This window comes from Erpetoichthys calabaricus, chromosome 18 (genome assembly GCF_900747795.2).
Source record: "Erpetoichthys calabaricus chromosome 18, fErpCal1.3, whole genome shotgun sequence".
Lineage (NCBI taxonomy): Eukaryota > Metazoa > Chordata > Cladistia > Polypteriformes > Polypteridae > Erpetoichthys > Erpetoichthys calabaricus.
The window spans coordinates 26,021,616-26,038,173 of record NC_041411.2 but is presented as its reverse complement, the minus strand read 5'-3'; the positions used below and the strand labels follow the sequence as shown (position 1 = coordinate 26,038,173).

Below are 16,558 nucleotides of genomic sequence, written 5' to 3'. Positions count from 1 at the left end.
ATACCAAAGTACAGCAAAAAAAATTTGGAGAGCAAACAGCTAACTCACGTAAACCCTGAAAATGGCTGTTAAACCAGTGATGATAAAGCTTTTATGATTTTGTGCATTTAAATTGTTTAGTATTACTAATTACTTTCATACTCCGTCATCTTTCTTTTCTTATTTGTACCTTTTCTGTTACTGTTAATCTTTGTCTTTTCTTTCTGTCTTTTGTTACATTTCCCTCATTCTTTATCCAAGTGGCCTTTGCTCCTGGACCCAGATTACTCATACCTGCCCCGGAGACACATCATCTGGGATGCCCTTCACCACCAAGATGCAGCTGCTCTGGATGTCTAAAATACATAAGACTGGGAGCCTACTGCCTGACATCCCCTCTCCCCAGTCATCCCAAAATTCCAAGTTGCTGTCCTAAATAGAAAAAAAAAAGACAAAAAGCAGACAAGTTTTAAAAAGCAGTTAAATGCTATCAAAATGAATACTTATACATATGATAGGTAGATGTAGTATAGTCTTATTAGAGACTTGTAACAGACTGGCCCTATAAATGATTCTACATAAAATAAAAATTGACTGCTATAAGACTCAAAGGTAGAGCACAATTATTAAGGTGCATCAGAGGAAGAACCAAACATTTAAAAGAACAAAACAATCAATTCATTCCATCATCCACCCACGCATTTTATATTCCACTTATGCAGTTCACATATATCAAACATTCAAACTTTGCTGTGGACAAAGTAAGTGAATCCCTTGATTTAATAACTGCTCAGGACATCTCTTGACAGCAATAACCTCTAGAAAGGGGCATCCAGTAGATGCAGATCAGACCTGCACAGCATTCTGAAGGACTCTGGGATCATTTGTATTTAGAAAACTAATTCAGCTCAGCCATATTTGACGGATGTCTGGTATGAACTGCTCTCTTGAGGTCATTCCACACCATCTCTATTGGAATGGGCCATTTCAAAAGGCGAACTTTCTTTTTTATAAGCCATTCTGTAGTAGATTTACTTTGATGTTTAAGGTCATTGTCCTGTTTTATCATCCAACTTCTACTGAGTTTCAGCTGAGCATTGCTACCCTGACATTATCCTGTAGGACTCCTTGATAAACACTGGAATTTTTTGTTACATGAATGATGACAAGCTGTCCAGCTCCAGTGGTAGCAAAGCAGCACTAAATCATGAAGCTCCCTTCACCATACTTCACTTTTGGGATGATGGGATTTTATCCAGTGCACTTTTCATGCCTTATACACTGCTGTGTATTCTTCCTGAATGACTCATCTTTCATTTGATCAGTCCACAAATGTTTTTCCAACAGTGTTATTGAGTGTCAATGTGGTTTTTGGCAAACTTCAGGTGTGAAGTGATGTTTTTTAGAGAGTCATGGCTTCCTTTTTGGACACCATGCCTGCTCAGTGTTTTATGTATGGTAGACTGATGAACAGAGATGTTAACCTGCTCCAATGATTTCTTCACCCCTTTAGCTACTACCCCAGAGTTCTTTTTTACCTGATTGAACTTTCTGTACAGTATTTTGCCTTTCGACTCATCTCAGCTAAGCACCCGCTTCTAAGGAAAGTAGCACAGTACCGAGCCATCTCTATTTATACACAATTTCTCTAACTTATAAATACCTAAACATTTTGAAATTACTTTGCAACTCTACTCTTGATTGTAAATCTTCTGAGATCTCTCTTTTACTTCAAATCAGTAGATTCCTCTTATGAAATGTAAACTCAAAATGTCAGAGTCTGTTTTCATTGGTCTAACTCTAAACCACACCTCCAATCCCATTTCATTGATTGGACTCCAGGTTTGCTAACTCTTGACTCCAGCTGGCTTGTGTTGAACTCATCAGGCCAGGGGCTCATATACTTTTTCCAACCTTCACTGTGAATATTTGAATAAAATTCTCAATACATACAAGGACAATATAATAATTAGTGTATTAGTTAAAACAGATTGTGTTTGTTCATTATTATAGCTTAGATGAAGATCAGACCATATTTTAAGACAAATTTAAACATTATTTCCAAAGAGTTCAGATACTTTTTCTTATCAAAGTAGGTTTTACTAGCAAACAGAAATAGTCTGGATTAAGAGATTCCACTCTGGCAAAAAACGATATGACCACAGTGTTAAAACAATTTAGTAACATGGCACTACCAACTGTAACCAGTAGAGAGCAATATAAACAAAGTACCCAGAGGGATGGATGAAATCAGGCCAGATGAGCTTCCGCCACTGTAAGCTTTAGTTGTGGTGCATGAACTGCTAACAGCACTGTTTCAACAGGCCATACTAAAATGTAATTTGCGAATCAATTATTAACTAAATTAATTTATTTTTTTAGGTATTTTTCATTCCAGATTTCATGGATATAGTCTCTTATATATTTAAGGCATAATTACATAGCCATAGTGTTTACACACATTTCTTACTAAGAAATACAGTATTTACAGACCAACAAATGGTCACTGCTGCCTCACAGATCCTGAGTTTGAATCACATGTGAATTCCTTGCCTGAATGGGGTTTTCCTCACACATCCCATAGACTTGTGATAGACTGACTAGCAACTCTGATCCTCTTTGAACATATCAGTGTGTTAATTCTGTAATGGACTGGAATCCTGTCCAGGGCTAACATTCAATGCTACCAGAAATGGCACTTCACCCTAACTCAGAATTGTAATAATCGGAGATTGTTACGCTATGTTACTACCGAGGTGTCACTATTTCAAGAGGTTGGCTACAGCCGCAATGAACATGATCTTCCCTTTTATTCAGTGATTTGAAACATTACAGTCTAATGGAGGTTTACCTATGCATAATTCCAAAGTGAGATTTGGGTTGATAATAAAGTAAGTGAGCAGAACACACAGTCATTAACAGGTTAAAGTAACTGTCACTAGTTAAGGGCACCATAGTCTGTAGCTATCTATACTAAGATCTGATAGATGACCACAGGGTCATCTGGAAGTGATTCAGCCAGGCCTACTAAGGCCGGAGGCACTTATCCAGCCCTACTTCATATGATAAAGATTCTAGCCCATCTTAGCCCATGAATGGCAAGAATGTGGGGTCCCATGACCTCCTCTTATGTGCGTGCTAACTTGCTTCAAGAACAAGGCCTTCAGTCATGGTATGACACTTCGTCTTGTGGGTTAGCCAACACTTATACATGCCCCTAAGACAAGTGAGTGTTTTGGATTCTCCAACGATCCCCTTCTGCCACTGTCAACAGAAAGTACTTTTTTCCAGCAGTTATGAAATGTGTTTAATTTCAGGTTCAAGCTAGTATGAAGCTGTTCAGTTTTCTTTTACCTTTATAGGTTGCTGTGATATATTGGAGTCCTCCTGCTCCTCTTTGCCCTCTTGTCTCTTCGACTCCCTTTTTTCATCATGGCAAACAGAAGCTGAGGGCTGAAAGAAAGATCTTATCTCTGTTCGTTTCTTCTCGGCGACATACAGAACTTTCTTTTCCGAATGAGACCATGACAGAACCCCAAACTGTCCTGTTTGGAGAGAGGGAGAGAGAGAGACGCATTACCCAGAGTCACAAACCTCAAATAGACTCATCACCTGTCACATAATGCTCCAAATTCAGACCTACCACTGCCGTAGACCTTGCCATGTACATTCTGCGCACTTAAATCTGTGGATCTTTGCAGTCCATTTTCTCCCCAAATCTGTAAACAAGACGTTGCAAGAAATGGGTCACATTACTACCATTTGCACCAAAAAAGACAAACTATTCTGATATGTTATTACTTATGATTTCATCATCTGTTCCCAAGTTTGGGTATATCTATATTTCTTTCAGCCGACCCAAAATATATATAAAGTAAATTTACCTCAGATTTAAACAGCCAACACAATCTTGACAGAAACGTTAGCCTTATTAAATTTCCTGAGCAGTTAGCCACACCAATGCTTTTATAAGTAGGTAAACATCTGACTTAGCTGTTCACACAGCGACATCTAGTGACACACTGTTGAACTGCAAGTAGCTTCTATGATCTTAACACCATTGGACCAAGCAAGCCTGGTTCTTTTTTTGCATTTTTACTTTTCTGAAGGTTCCAGGAACGAGCAGCAAACTTTCTCAGCAGACTTATTTCCCGATTTGTATGTAGAACCTCTAACTTACAAAGGTCTCAGTGAGGCTATGATGCCAGACTTATCACTGACTGTTTTCATTATGTACAAAAAGCTCCAATTCCCTGCACAGCATTTGCAATTGCTCAGATTATTTAGATTCATTCAGTTTTGGGCAATAACTGCTTTTTATAAATTTTGCAAATACATTTTATAGGGTGTATCCCAAAGTCCTGGCTAAACTACCCACCATGGTCTAGTCATTCTGGTTTCCTAATCATCCTATTTCCCTAATTAGTTAATCTCACCCCTTCATGACCTAACAGCTAATGTGAGGTAAGCGTACTGACGCAAAATGGCTGCCGTCACATCATCCTGGTGGATGATTCACATTGGTGGTGGTTGAAGTGGCTCCCTACTCACTATGTAAAGTGCTGTGAGTAATGAGAAAAGCACTATATAAAAGAATTATTATTATTATTATTATGGCACACAAAAAAGAAAATTCTAAACTGATGGCGGAGAACCATTTTTAATAACATTTAAGGAATTTCACTTTGATTGGTCATTTATAAATCATTTTCCTGTTTTTTGAATACAGAATACTGTAAAAAATTCTATAGGGGGATGTTCTACAATGTGTGTCACCAAAAGATCTGGGACACCTTACACTCTAACTAACCCTCAGTGTTTGGAAAAAAAACTCTCAAAACAGAAGAGCTGTGCCATGACTAGATACTCACAATCATTTAAAGTAATTTTCCAACCAAAAATTATGTTTTATGTTACTTACCCCACGTAGTTATGTAGTGATGGCTAACAAAAAATTTAATTTCATGTTTTTATACAGAATAGAGAGTAAAAAAGCGAACAGAAGAGAAGAATATGGTGACCAACACTGGACAAGAGCAAACAATATCAAAACGTCCATGAAAAAATCAGACGTTACTGCTGTCACACAATCCACATGTGAAGTCATGCAGTCATATGCCCTCAACGTTCCAAACATATGCATTTTGACTAAAATATTATGAAATAAGTCACTTCTGGCAAACATTTTTGTGAAGTAAATGGAACACGTTCAGGCCTGAACAAGCATTTGGACTGTACACCCACCTCCAGTTTTTACATTTACTGGATATTCATATCCATGATTAGAGTCCCTCAAGGATTATAACCCACTTTTCTTTCATTTTAAAATCTTTAGCTAAAGATGTATCTCAGTGAACTCTGCACTGTCAATATCACGTGAAATGCAGAGTTAGCCAGGGAATAAGCTGTTATCAGGCTGGACTCATGACCTACGTCGGTTACTTAGATTTCAACTAGGGTATCTCAGCTTACAGTAGTTTAACAATATTTCTCTATTATAAAAGAAAATCTTGAGACAAGACTTTTTCCAAGTCCCGCGAAACGAGACTTTTGCCAAGAGATTTTGTCAAGTTCCGCCCTCCTCTCAACCATTTATAACCATGCCCACGGTCCACTCAACTCTCATTCGTGTGAATGTTTTGTCAGACACAGCTCCTGTGCTCTCAGCTCTTATAAATTTTTACGTTTTCCTCATTTTAATTCGTTTATGAAAAGTCCTGTTTCATCCTTTAAAGAAACTTTTCTGGACAGTATTTTTATACATATAATCTATTTGTTTCCTTCGATGTAGTCCTTTTCTGGACAATAATTTTATACGTTCTAGATGACACGTCAACAACTAAGCGAAGAAGAAAGGGCAGCATGTCAAAAAGATGCCCAAAAGCGTTGGAGAGAAAAGAATTCAAAAAAGAACAATAATAATCTATGTGCAAATTTGGAAAATAAGGAAAGTAATAATCAGCCCAGACCAAGTTGAATTGAAAACCTAGCAGGTTCAAGCGGGGTCGGAAATAAAAGACAATAGTAGATGACAAAGTAGAACCTCGTAAAGAGGTTCAAAACCGTTGGCGCGATGCAAATGCAGAGCTGGTTAGAGATTAGCCAAACAGAATGAAAATGTATAACTCAACAAATTCCTCTAACACAACATGAAACATCATTTTCTTTCAATTTATTACGTTTTAGTATTTTTTACTATGGTTAATTACTCGCAGTAATGTAAAATAGTTAGTTCTATTATGCATATGTAACAGTTCCCATGAAAATAACAATCTGTTAAAATGTACATCCGCCTCCTCATACGTGAACAGCAAATCCGCAAAGTGACTAGCGCGAAGCTCCCACCCGGGGGTTGGCGAGCGAAGCAAGCAGGGAGCGGAGCCCCCTAGTTTTAGTAAAAATACATGTGTTTGGGACAAGGTGAACATACAACTGGATGACTTGACGTGGATTTTTCGACATGAGTGACGTGAGATTTTTTCCATGGGTAATTTTTGATATTGTTTGCTGTTGTTCAGTATTGGTCACCACAGACACCTATTCCCTCAGAAATCGTTATCTGTTTTGTATGAAAACGTGAGATTCAAGGTTTTTCTAAGCCATCACTACGAACTATATGCAGTAAGAAAGACACTGCATTTTAAATGCCAAAAGCGGTATGTCTCAAATGTTCACATAGATTTGAGAACATGGATTACTCAATTAATACCGACAATGTCAAAAGCAATGCTAGATATAAGCAGAGATAGAAAAACCCAAACATAGTAATGGTGTATCTGGCCAAAACCAAACTCCTTACAGGGAGCATGGTGGCACAATGGTAGCACTGTTGCGTCACAGCTCCAGAGTCAGAGTCGGCACATTCTGCCCATGTCTGTGTGGGTTTATCTCGGAGTACTCTTGTGATATTTCCATTTCCCAAAGACATACAGGTGAGGCTGACTGTCATTGTGCAGTGTATTGAAGTGTAGTGAGGTGGTGAAATTGACTTCAACGGGTTGTTCCTGGACCAGTTATTCCATGACAGTCCTTTGCCTTCAGACAATCAACTTTAAAATAAGTCTCTGAATTTATAAAGCGGGGTTTGCATGACAAAACAAGCACAAGAGGAAAAAAAAAAAAACATTTCTCTGTCATTTATGAAAACGGGTGCAAAATCATCTAAGATTGCAAAGAAAAAAATTATCTTTATTTAAATTTCTAAGGTAAGTGGATTTTTTTAGACAATTGAACAACAAATATTATGCATGAAAAACAGAAATGTGACAAATTGAGGTTGACTGTGACTGGGCACACCATCCAGGATGGCTTCCTGCCTTGACCTCATCTGCCTCTCTTCATAATTAAGCATACATCCGAATTTTTAAACAAACTCGGAGAGATTGCTGTCACTGCAGTTTTACAAGGACTTTGATCTATGTGCTGCCAGTAACTGTTGTCTGATTAATTGAACACAAAGCGACATGATAAAATGTAAACCAAAGTCTGGTTTTATATGAAAGTTAATCATTCCCTCTCTGGGCACCTTGTCTCACTACATGCATTCAGAACACTTTTCAAGTCATAGGGTTGGGCTGATACCCTTTACTTCCTGTAAGTGAGGTCACCCACTGTATGTAAAACAATTAGCTTATAATCTCCTCAGTTCTATCAATTTGCAGAAACCCCTGCTATCTATGTACTTCTCCATATTGTGGCCTCAATTAGTGCTGCTCTCTCTGGGTCAGCCACACAATTTAATCCAGTTTGGTAACTCTCCATATATCTTAGGACTGCACAAACTTTGTTGCGATTTGGTGGAATTGAACTTCATTGTCTGGTCTAGTTAAAGTTTATACAGGAACAATATGTGCCCAGAAGTGCACCATCTTAAAAGGCTGGATTGAAGTTACAGTATTCAGTTTATAGCTCAAATAAACTCTTTTGAAAGTGTAAAATGAAAAGTCAACAGCTAGAAAAATGTTGAAAATAGTGTGTTACAGATGACAAGGAGCAAACTGATGCTCTAAAATTTCTAATGGTACACATCTGTTTCAAAAGCAATAATCACTCACGGTGATGAGACCCTGTCCAATGAGGCATACAAAATGTATGATAAATTCCACTGAAGAGAAAATCAGTGGCCTTCACCTAACTTTACAGGGGATGCAAACACAATGCGAGTGGGGAAGGCTTTGGATCTACAAACCTCAGGGGAATTTTGATGCTTTGAGATATATGATAATATTTGCAGGTCCGTTTTAAACACAAGCCTATTAAAACATTCTTATGATGGCTCTGGCACTGCTAGAGACATACTGCAGCAATAAAAATGGCTTACTGGCTTTAAAGTTTATAAAGAAAAGACTTAGAAGAACAAAAAAACAAGAGCATAAGAGTGACCTAATGGCAGTGGTGTATAGTGACAAAGTAGAAAAAGACTTCATTACTGTCCTTGAGTACGTTTTGATATTTCTACTTTATTTGAGTATAAAATGATCTGCCCATTTCCACTTTTATACCCACCACATTTTCAAATGCAAGTGGCTTCTTTTACTCTGAAATACTGTCCTAGACATATATTACTGCAAAATTTAACCAGAATACAAAAGCATTACACCAATACACAAAATGTTTTACTCAGTCAAATAAGGATGTCAGAAGAACCAATATTTTGGTGCTATTTTGGTACCAAAGTTCCAAAAATGTAACAGTACCAGTTTTTTTACAGTGTTGAGAATGTTGGTACTACACTCATGCATCAACGCAAGAAAAGAAACTACTTTGGAAGGCACAATAATAAATGAGAAAAAAGTGAGTAAATCTGCATAAAAAATGTCTCTCAGTGGTGATGCTATAGCACCAAATCAACAAGTCAAAAAGAAAAACATGTCTGGAAATGTGTTCACGCAGGAGAATTTCAGTGTACAAGTGCAAGAATCATATTTATTATTGAAGAAAACAAAAAACAACTGCAGCAAGATAACTTCAAGGCGAGGCTCAACTGAAGTGGCTATTTGGCTTCTCTACACCAGCGATGACATTAGTTGCTCCAATTTGTAATACCAAAATAAAATTTATTTAGTGTTTCAATGCTTTGAAATACAAGACACAACTCATTACTAATGTACGGGATAAACAGAGGCTCATAATTGCTGTAACATGCCATCAGCAGGACAAGCAAAACAGCGTACTGTACTTCATTGCTAAATACGAATCTGCAGACACTAAAGTTGTGTCATATGTTTGGTTTTTGAAGACAAATTAATGATAATTAGCATAACCCATAAGCAAAATCACACAGATCATGTGTTTGAATTGTACACTGAATAATGTAATGCAGTCTCACATTTATATATTTGACTACAGGTATCACCTGCCAAAGTAATTTTCAAATTCTGGATTTGTTCACAAGCACAAGCAATAACAAATGGTGTGACCACTCACTTAACTCTTGAAAAGAGCAAAACAAAGGCTGTTTAATAGAACAGCTGAAATTAAGGATTCATGAAAAATGGACAAGTTTGATTTCATACAGGAAGCTTTAAAGTTGGGCAAGCTATAAAAAAAAAACAAGAGAGAGAGAAGGACAGTTTTTGAAAATTAAAACATTATGAGTTTCTGATATTTGAAAGTTTAATTTATTTGACTCATCTATTAAATATTACTCTATCTTGGTATTTTTAACCAGCTAATTACACAAATATAAAGTCTTACAACTGGAAATGTTACAAACTTAACAGAGTCATTTTCTGACCAACCAGACTTTAAAATCATGTTGTTACAAAAACACCTCTAAAGATATTGTTTAAATGGAAATATAATAAAATGTAATAATGTGTGAATTTTTATATTTATTATTTTTCAGTTACTGGACAGAAAATGTCAAGAGAATAAAATTCAGAATGTGCACATGCTAACATAAATCAGGTAGCTCATAATATCATCTAATATATAAACGTCTAAGGGTGGAAGTGTGTGTATGTGTGTCTGTCTGTCCGGCCCGGAAGTGAGAGGTGGAGTCGGGCTAAGGGTTCCACCTCAGAGGATACACAAGCGAGGCCAGCACGTTGGCAAAATGAAACCTCCGAAGAAAGAGTCACTCGCTTAGCCATTAACACAGAAGCAAAGCGAGTACATTGGCAAAACAGTATCCCGTTTACTTTTCCTCCCGGCGCTATTATACAATTGAGGCGAGCACATTGGCAAAATAAAACCTTTGAAGAAAGACAAAGTCGCTTAGCTGCTAATGCACAAGCGAGGCCAGCAAGTCGGCAAAACGAAACCTCATGGAGAGAGATGCCCAGAGTAGTTCCTTTCAATTATCTGACATCTCTACATTTCAATTTTTTTTCTGACAATTTCAATTGTTTCTAGGACCCCATGCTTTTTACAGCACAGGCTTACACAACTAGTTTCTTATAAACCCTATGCTGAAATTCCCCTAAGACTATAACCCCCCTATTGATTGCTACAATGAAGGGATTCCCCAATTCTGATACACATTAAAAGTCAAGCCTAGTATTATATTTTGAAATTGATGAATGCCAACATTTCTTTACTTAAATTATATTTGGCTAAGTACTTGATGGATATGCCAGTATTTTAAGCTGTTGTTACTGATGGTATTTATGTATTTTATATTGTATAACAGAAAGAGGCACAATATTGTTCACTTCAATAATGGAGGAACTTTAACAAAAAGCCATTAAATGGATTTCTGTTTAAGCTGTGGTATAGAGCAGGGGTTCTGAATGTCGGTCCTGGAGGACCACTGTGGCTGCAGGTTTTTGTTCCAACCAGCTTCTATTTTTAATTGGACTCCTGGGCTAATTAAGTGAACTGTTAATTTGTCAAATTCTGTGTGTTTTGGGAAAAATGTAGAAATTAGAAAACTAAGTTTGGTATATTAAAATGTACCAAGCAGTTTTATTGGAATAATGTATTTTGTTTTCTTTTTAACAATATTTTCATCTTGATTTTCATTCTGTTGTTTTGCAGAGTGTTCTAATTGTTTAATTAATTCATTATTTTCTAATTAGTGGGTCTAACGCTGAAGTAGTTGCAGCCTTGTTGTTTGCCTGGCTGTCTGCTCCACTGGTTGTCATTATTAGGATACAATGAAGGGAGCAAACTGCACAGAGAAAGGGCAAAATAGAATGAAATCAACAAAAGGTTGTTAAGCATTTAAATCAAACGCAGAAATATTCCTAAATGTCTTATAAATGTAAAACTTACTGCGGTGCTTTCTTAATGAAGAATAAGTGAAGAGAAAAAAAAATGTCTTATAATTAATTGAGCTCAGTGTTATCAGATGTTGTCACTGATTAGGAATCTGGTTGGAACAAAAACCTGAAGCCACAGTGGGCCCCCAGGACCGACATTGAGAACCCCTGGTATAGAGTATCAAAATATCACTGGTATTCATATTGAATACAAAAAGTCTGGTATTATGACATCTGCACTCTCAAATATCAAAAAAAGTGAAAATTTGCTTATATTTAGAATCTGGAATGGATGATTTTCAAATGGAACCCAATGGTGCTAACACCCAATCATCTAAAAAGTTCATTCAGGTACACCTGGCCACAACCTGCAGAACAGGGCAGGGCTGAACATTTGTCACATAGGAGTCTCATAAAAATTTCCTTATTTGGACAAAGAATAAACGTAGCATGACTTAAATGATGATTTAGCATGAAGAGCCAACCAGTGGGCACCTCAGAAAATGAGGTGGACTGTGAAGATTGATGAATAAGGTTCACAGTCATTAAACGGGTGCTGTCCACATTCAATATCTAAATAAAAGTGATCCTGCAGGTACCTCTACCAAGAGTAGTAGACCAAATGTAAAGGTTAGTGTTACCACTCATCATCTCAAAATGATACTTCAAATGATTCTCAAAGACCTGAAACATTTACAAACATTAAATCAGATATGTACCTCCAAAAACTGTTTCTCCTGCTTTTCACGAATAACAGCCTTCAGCTTCCCCGATGGAGAGTAGCAACTGAGCAACCTGTGACATGAAACAGAGACATCCATGACCATATGCATTTAGAACATTTAGTTGGTTTGGCTGAACCTCATCTAAAAAAGTAGCAGTACTTACTGGTTCTGAATGTCAGTGCAGGGTGAAGGCGGGCCAATCAGGCGCAGAGAAACTCCATCATGCAGAACAGTGTGCTGACGGCTGAAACTGATTGACTGACCTCTCTCCAGCTCACTCTGGGTCCATTCTTTCAACATTAAAAATATATATATGTATATGTCAGAAATGTATTTATTTATGAGGAATTGGACTAACCTGGTAGGGCCTCTGCCAGTACCCATTCTGTCAACATGTGTGAGCATAAGCTTGAGATATTTCGATACTGAGCAGAGACGAGGATTTTAACTAAAGGAGGACAAACAGAAAAGGAGTGAGGCAGACCAGTTGGGCTGTACAGTTAATCGTATACTAATTGTGATTACAGTCATAACTGCCTTAGATCAGAAGGGCAGGAAACCTTAGGCATGCCACAGCAAGTCCCTCTAAGGTTAGTTCCACGACACAGATAATCATTACCTGTTTACGCTGAAATATAGCTACTATGATGATAGTAGTCATTGTGTTTTATTTATCAAAAGAAAAGGCTCCAAATAAAACTGTGTGCAGTTAAGGTCTTAAAAAAATGATCAACACTCAGGCTAACAGAAGTCATCCACTTCTGCATTTATTCTTATAAAATTATATTGTCTTTACTTGATTCCTAATGTCGGACAAAAATTTATATGGATCTAAAATAAGTGGCACAATATGCAACCATGACTGTTTTGTGGCTGATTAGAACTCTCGAAGCATTCCTGAAAATAACAGCTCACAATTTTAATGAGGAATATATGCTAAAAGGCAGATGCTTGCAAAGCTGTTTCTTTAAATGAGTCCGCCTTTTGTTACGATACTTTTATCAAGAATGAGGTCACCACTGCGCAAGGACGGAGTCTGGCAGCAGCATGTAACAATGTGTTATGATCTCAATACTTCTTGAGTTTGTTATATATTAACATTGTTACATTTAATATGTGTTATACCTGTACAACCAAACTATCACATCTAATTACAATAACTTCTTAATCTTACATTACTGGCATTTAAGATTTTATTATTTGCTTTGATTTTGCATACACATTTGTTTTCTTAATACAGAACAAACCCAATTGAACATTTTCACAGATTTTACACTTTTTAATAGGGAGTGGCGGTAATGGTTAGTTTTTCAGAAGTAATGATTAAAAAAGAGGGAATGTCTGTGTTACACTTAAATGTGATTTCATAAATATTTGAATATCAGTGCATTTACCGTATTAAAAAATGTGCTGTATCTTTATTGAAAAAAATAAAAAAAGATTACCAATTTCATATTAACAATTTTTAAGTGGATCCCAGAAAAATGGAGGTTCTACTTGTACTGTACTGTGTGTAAACATAGTACAGTATATGCCATTGGCATACTTAATTGAATTGTTTAAAGAAATTAATAATTGTAATTATAACATCAAAGGCAAAATCATCAGTTATTCATTTTATCATCTCATGCACCCCTACAGACCAGGAACTGACAGGCTGCATCTTCAAAGCCCAAGTCCTAAAGTCAGTGCTCGGCAGACATTGTTATAAGGAGGTCATTTGGAAAGAAAAAAATATAAGTGCAGAAACTTAAACATAAACCACAGCAGAAAAAGAGAGTCAAGCAAACGATGTTTTATTACATGTTACTGAAGTAAGATACCTGTACAGATGTTAATGTAGCTCCCTCCCTGCTCACAAGGTACCTCAGGGCCTACAAATGCCTGGGTGGGAGATGGGAAACTACAGTACTGCCTGTAGATTGCAGAAATGGTCTTGGGGTCTGTAGTGACCTGGGGATAAAATAAAGAGTGAAAGAACAGCAAGTTAGTGAAAGAAAATGCCCAAAAACATGCAGCCCTGAAAACACTTTATAAAAGATACTATATGCCTAAGCTTTCCACACAACTTTACAGTAACAACGAATGGAACTATATAACCTAAAGACTGACTTTAACTTACATGGGAGAAAAACTATAAAAACTGTCTCATTTTGCAATTTTGGGAGGTTGAATTTAAGCTTAAAAAAAAGAGTTCTGGTCAAATATTAAATCACATACATACTGTATATAATGCCTCTAACACACGATTTCTGATATCCAGTCTCAGACTGTTTAAATAGGAACGACAGTTTAAATTGCAATGCTGTCCAAATATGCCACTTGATGTTCTCAGAAAAATGTCCTTTTCTTATATAAGAACACTAAATCCAGCACTTCTACAGTTTTTGTACATTCGTCCATTAATCAAACCAATTGTTTGCTGAACCTGATATTTTTCAGTACAAGACGTTGAAGACAACACATACTACCACATATTACACGTTTTATAATTTTAAAGCAAACTAGAATACCCTCAAAAACACTGAGAGCATATGGAAAATTCACACAGACAAGCACTGAAGCAGCAGTGAAACACTCTGCAGTGCTAAACAACGCCACCATACTCCCTTACTGCAATTTTAAAAATGAATGCTTACATATATTATTGATAAATAATATACATGTAATATTTATGATGATTATTCTGCAGTCTGTCAACAAAGCTGTTTTATATATTTTAATTTCAACAAGTAAGTTATACATGCATGTTTAAAATATACGCAGTGTAACATAACTAATATTGCAATACTATTTATATTCAAAATAGTGAAGCAGAATAAAAAAGACATCAACAATAATAACATTTTCATATAGGCTTTAATCATTAATAGACTGGAAGTACCGGTCTTAAGCTCTTAAGAGCTTTGCAGCTCTTAATGAATTCAAAAGACTACACATACAGTACTAAAGAGTCAGAAAGGAAAAGGATTAAATAAGAGGCTAATCCTCATCATTTAAATGTATCAAATATTTCACAAAAAGTATTGCAATTGATCAGTAATAAAGTAGCATAATTAACAGAAATGTCCTCATGACATAAAATTATATCTTTTAATTAAAAAATACATAAATAACCCAATTTCTAAACAGTCCAAGCAGACATTTCCTTCCATAGGATTCTGGAGATAGGACATTGAAAAAAGGTGTTGGTGTTCTTCTGGTTGTGAGTTACAAAATATGCAATTCAAATCTATATCTGGAAACATTCTATTTATACGAGTATTACCTGAGCAAATCCTGTATTTTTTAAATTTGATTTCAAAAATCTTTGGGAACCGATTATAACGATTAGCACTCCACGAAGTATGTAAAAATATTACATCACAAAAACTTCACGGATGTCAGCTAAAGGAAACAATAAAGCTTAAACTATACACGAATTGATTTTTTAGTTAAACGCGTTTAGCATTGTATAGATAACAGTTTTTTATTTTGCATCTGTGTGGTGTTGATGTTGTTGCTTTTTCTTTTTTTTTTTTCTCAATCGTGCCAACCCAGCTCCAGTATTTTCCATCCGCCTTGCAACTCGATTCACGTTAAGCGCGAGCAAAACTAAAATCTAACCGCAGCTCCAACCCGATGACACGTGTTTCTCGTTAATATATTCTAGTCTTTCTTGATCCTTCAACACACTATAATATGCGACAATATGTTGAACAAGAAATAATATATCGTTTAATCAACATTACCGCAGCTGCCATGGTATCACTATGAAGAAAAGTTACAAGAGCCGTTTACGACGGGGCTCTACATAAACAGGGGTAAGACGCGAACATTTTTTGAAACAAATTTTCCGCTATTGAAAAACAAAGACACGACTTTATTAAAGTTAAATCTACAATAACTGTACATATTGCGCAATAACAACTGTTGTGACAGATAATAGTCTTTGGAATGATTGAACCTGCCTTCACTCATAAGCACCCTCCGCCACAAGAATTGGTACGGTCTGATGTGAGCCGCAAGAAAGCTACAAGGATTGTTTACCAGTAAGAAGAGAGTTAACGGATTTGTTTAACTACAGCTCTTTAAGAGATGGAAAATTGGCAAGATCGGTACAGTAATTTCAGGCTAAGCCGTTTCCGACTTTGACTTTTTAAACTTGAATTCGAGGGAAGGAGCTGTCCCGTCGCAAGTGTTTCTTTAAAGGGGCGTGGCGCTATGCTAATCAATCAAAACAGAACAATTTCGAAAGGGCGAGGCTGCTCGCTCAAGGAGCATTCAGAAAACTTTTCTTTGGTTTAGCATTGAAAAAATTGCAAAACCTCAGGAAACTGTTACAAAATAAACACCACGGGCAACTGGAATATATATATATATAATTTTTTTTTGTACGTCCGCCTCAAGAGTCGAAAAGGGCGTGAAATCTTTGACGCGTTAGGAGCAGGCTGTTACAGTAACAGGCGGAGAAGGAGATTGAATTGGCCACATATCAACCGTCAATCGTTCTTACCTACCAATGCGCTTTTGGTGATTTTTGACAATCATTCTATCTTTAGGCCATTGCTTGTTATAAATACATTTTTAAACTTTGCTACATTTTTCCCTTTACTTCAAGTAGAAATATTTTTCAAGTATTAGGGATTATTCAAACATCAGTCGATTTTA

The 16,558-nt window shown here is 36.5% G+C and overlaps 1 protein-coding gene across 2 annotated transcripts in view; it reads right to left on the bottom strand.

Moving 5' to 3' along the window:
• Nucleotides 1-16,558, bottom strand: part of zgc:136971 (S9 family peptidase) — a 43,924-nt gene that overhangs the window by 14,177 nt on the left and 13,189 nt on the right. Inside the window, exons 1-7 of one of the 2 annotated variants that reach the window (XM_051921361.1) lie at nt 15,640-15,787; nt 13,732-13,861; nt 12,072-12,198; nt 11,903-11,978; nt 3,623-3,698; nt 3,334-3,524; nt 274-411 (exon numbers count right to left, since the gene is read on the bottom strand). In XM_051921361.1, coding sequence (XP_051777321.1) covers nt 274-411; nt 3,334-3,524; nt 3,623-3,698; nt 11,903-11,978; nt 12,072-12,198; nt 13,732-13,861; nt 15,640-15,651 — 750 coding nt within the window. In that variant the 5' untranslated portion in view covers nt 15,652-15,787. Of the gene's footprint in view, nt 1-273; nt 412-3,333; nt 3,525-3,622; nt 3,699-11,902; nt 11,979-12,071; nt 12,199-13,731; nt 13,862-15,639; nt 15,788-16,558 lie in introns of those variants that run through there. The other variant, XM_051921360.1, reaches the window with a different exon arrangement.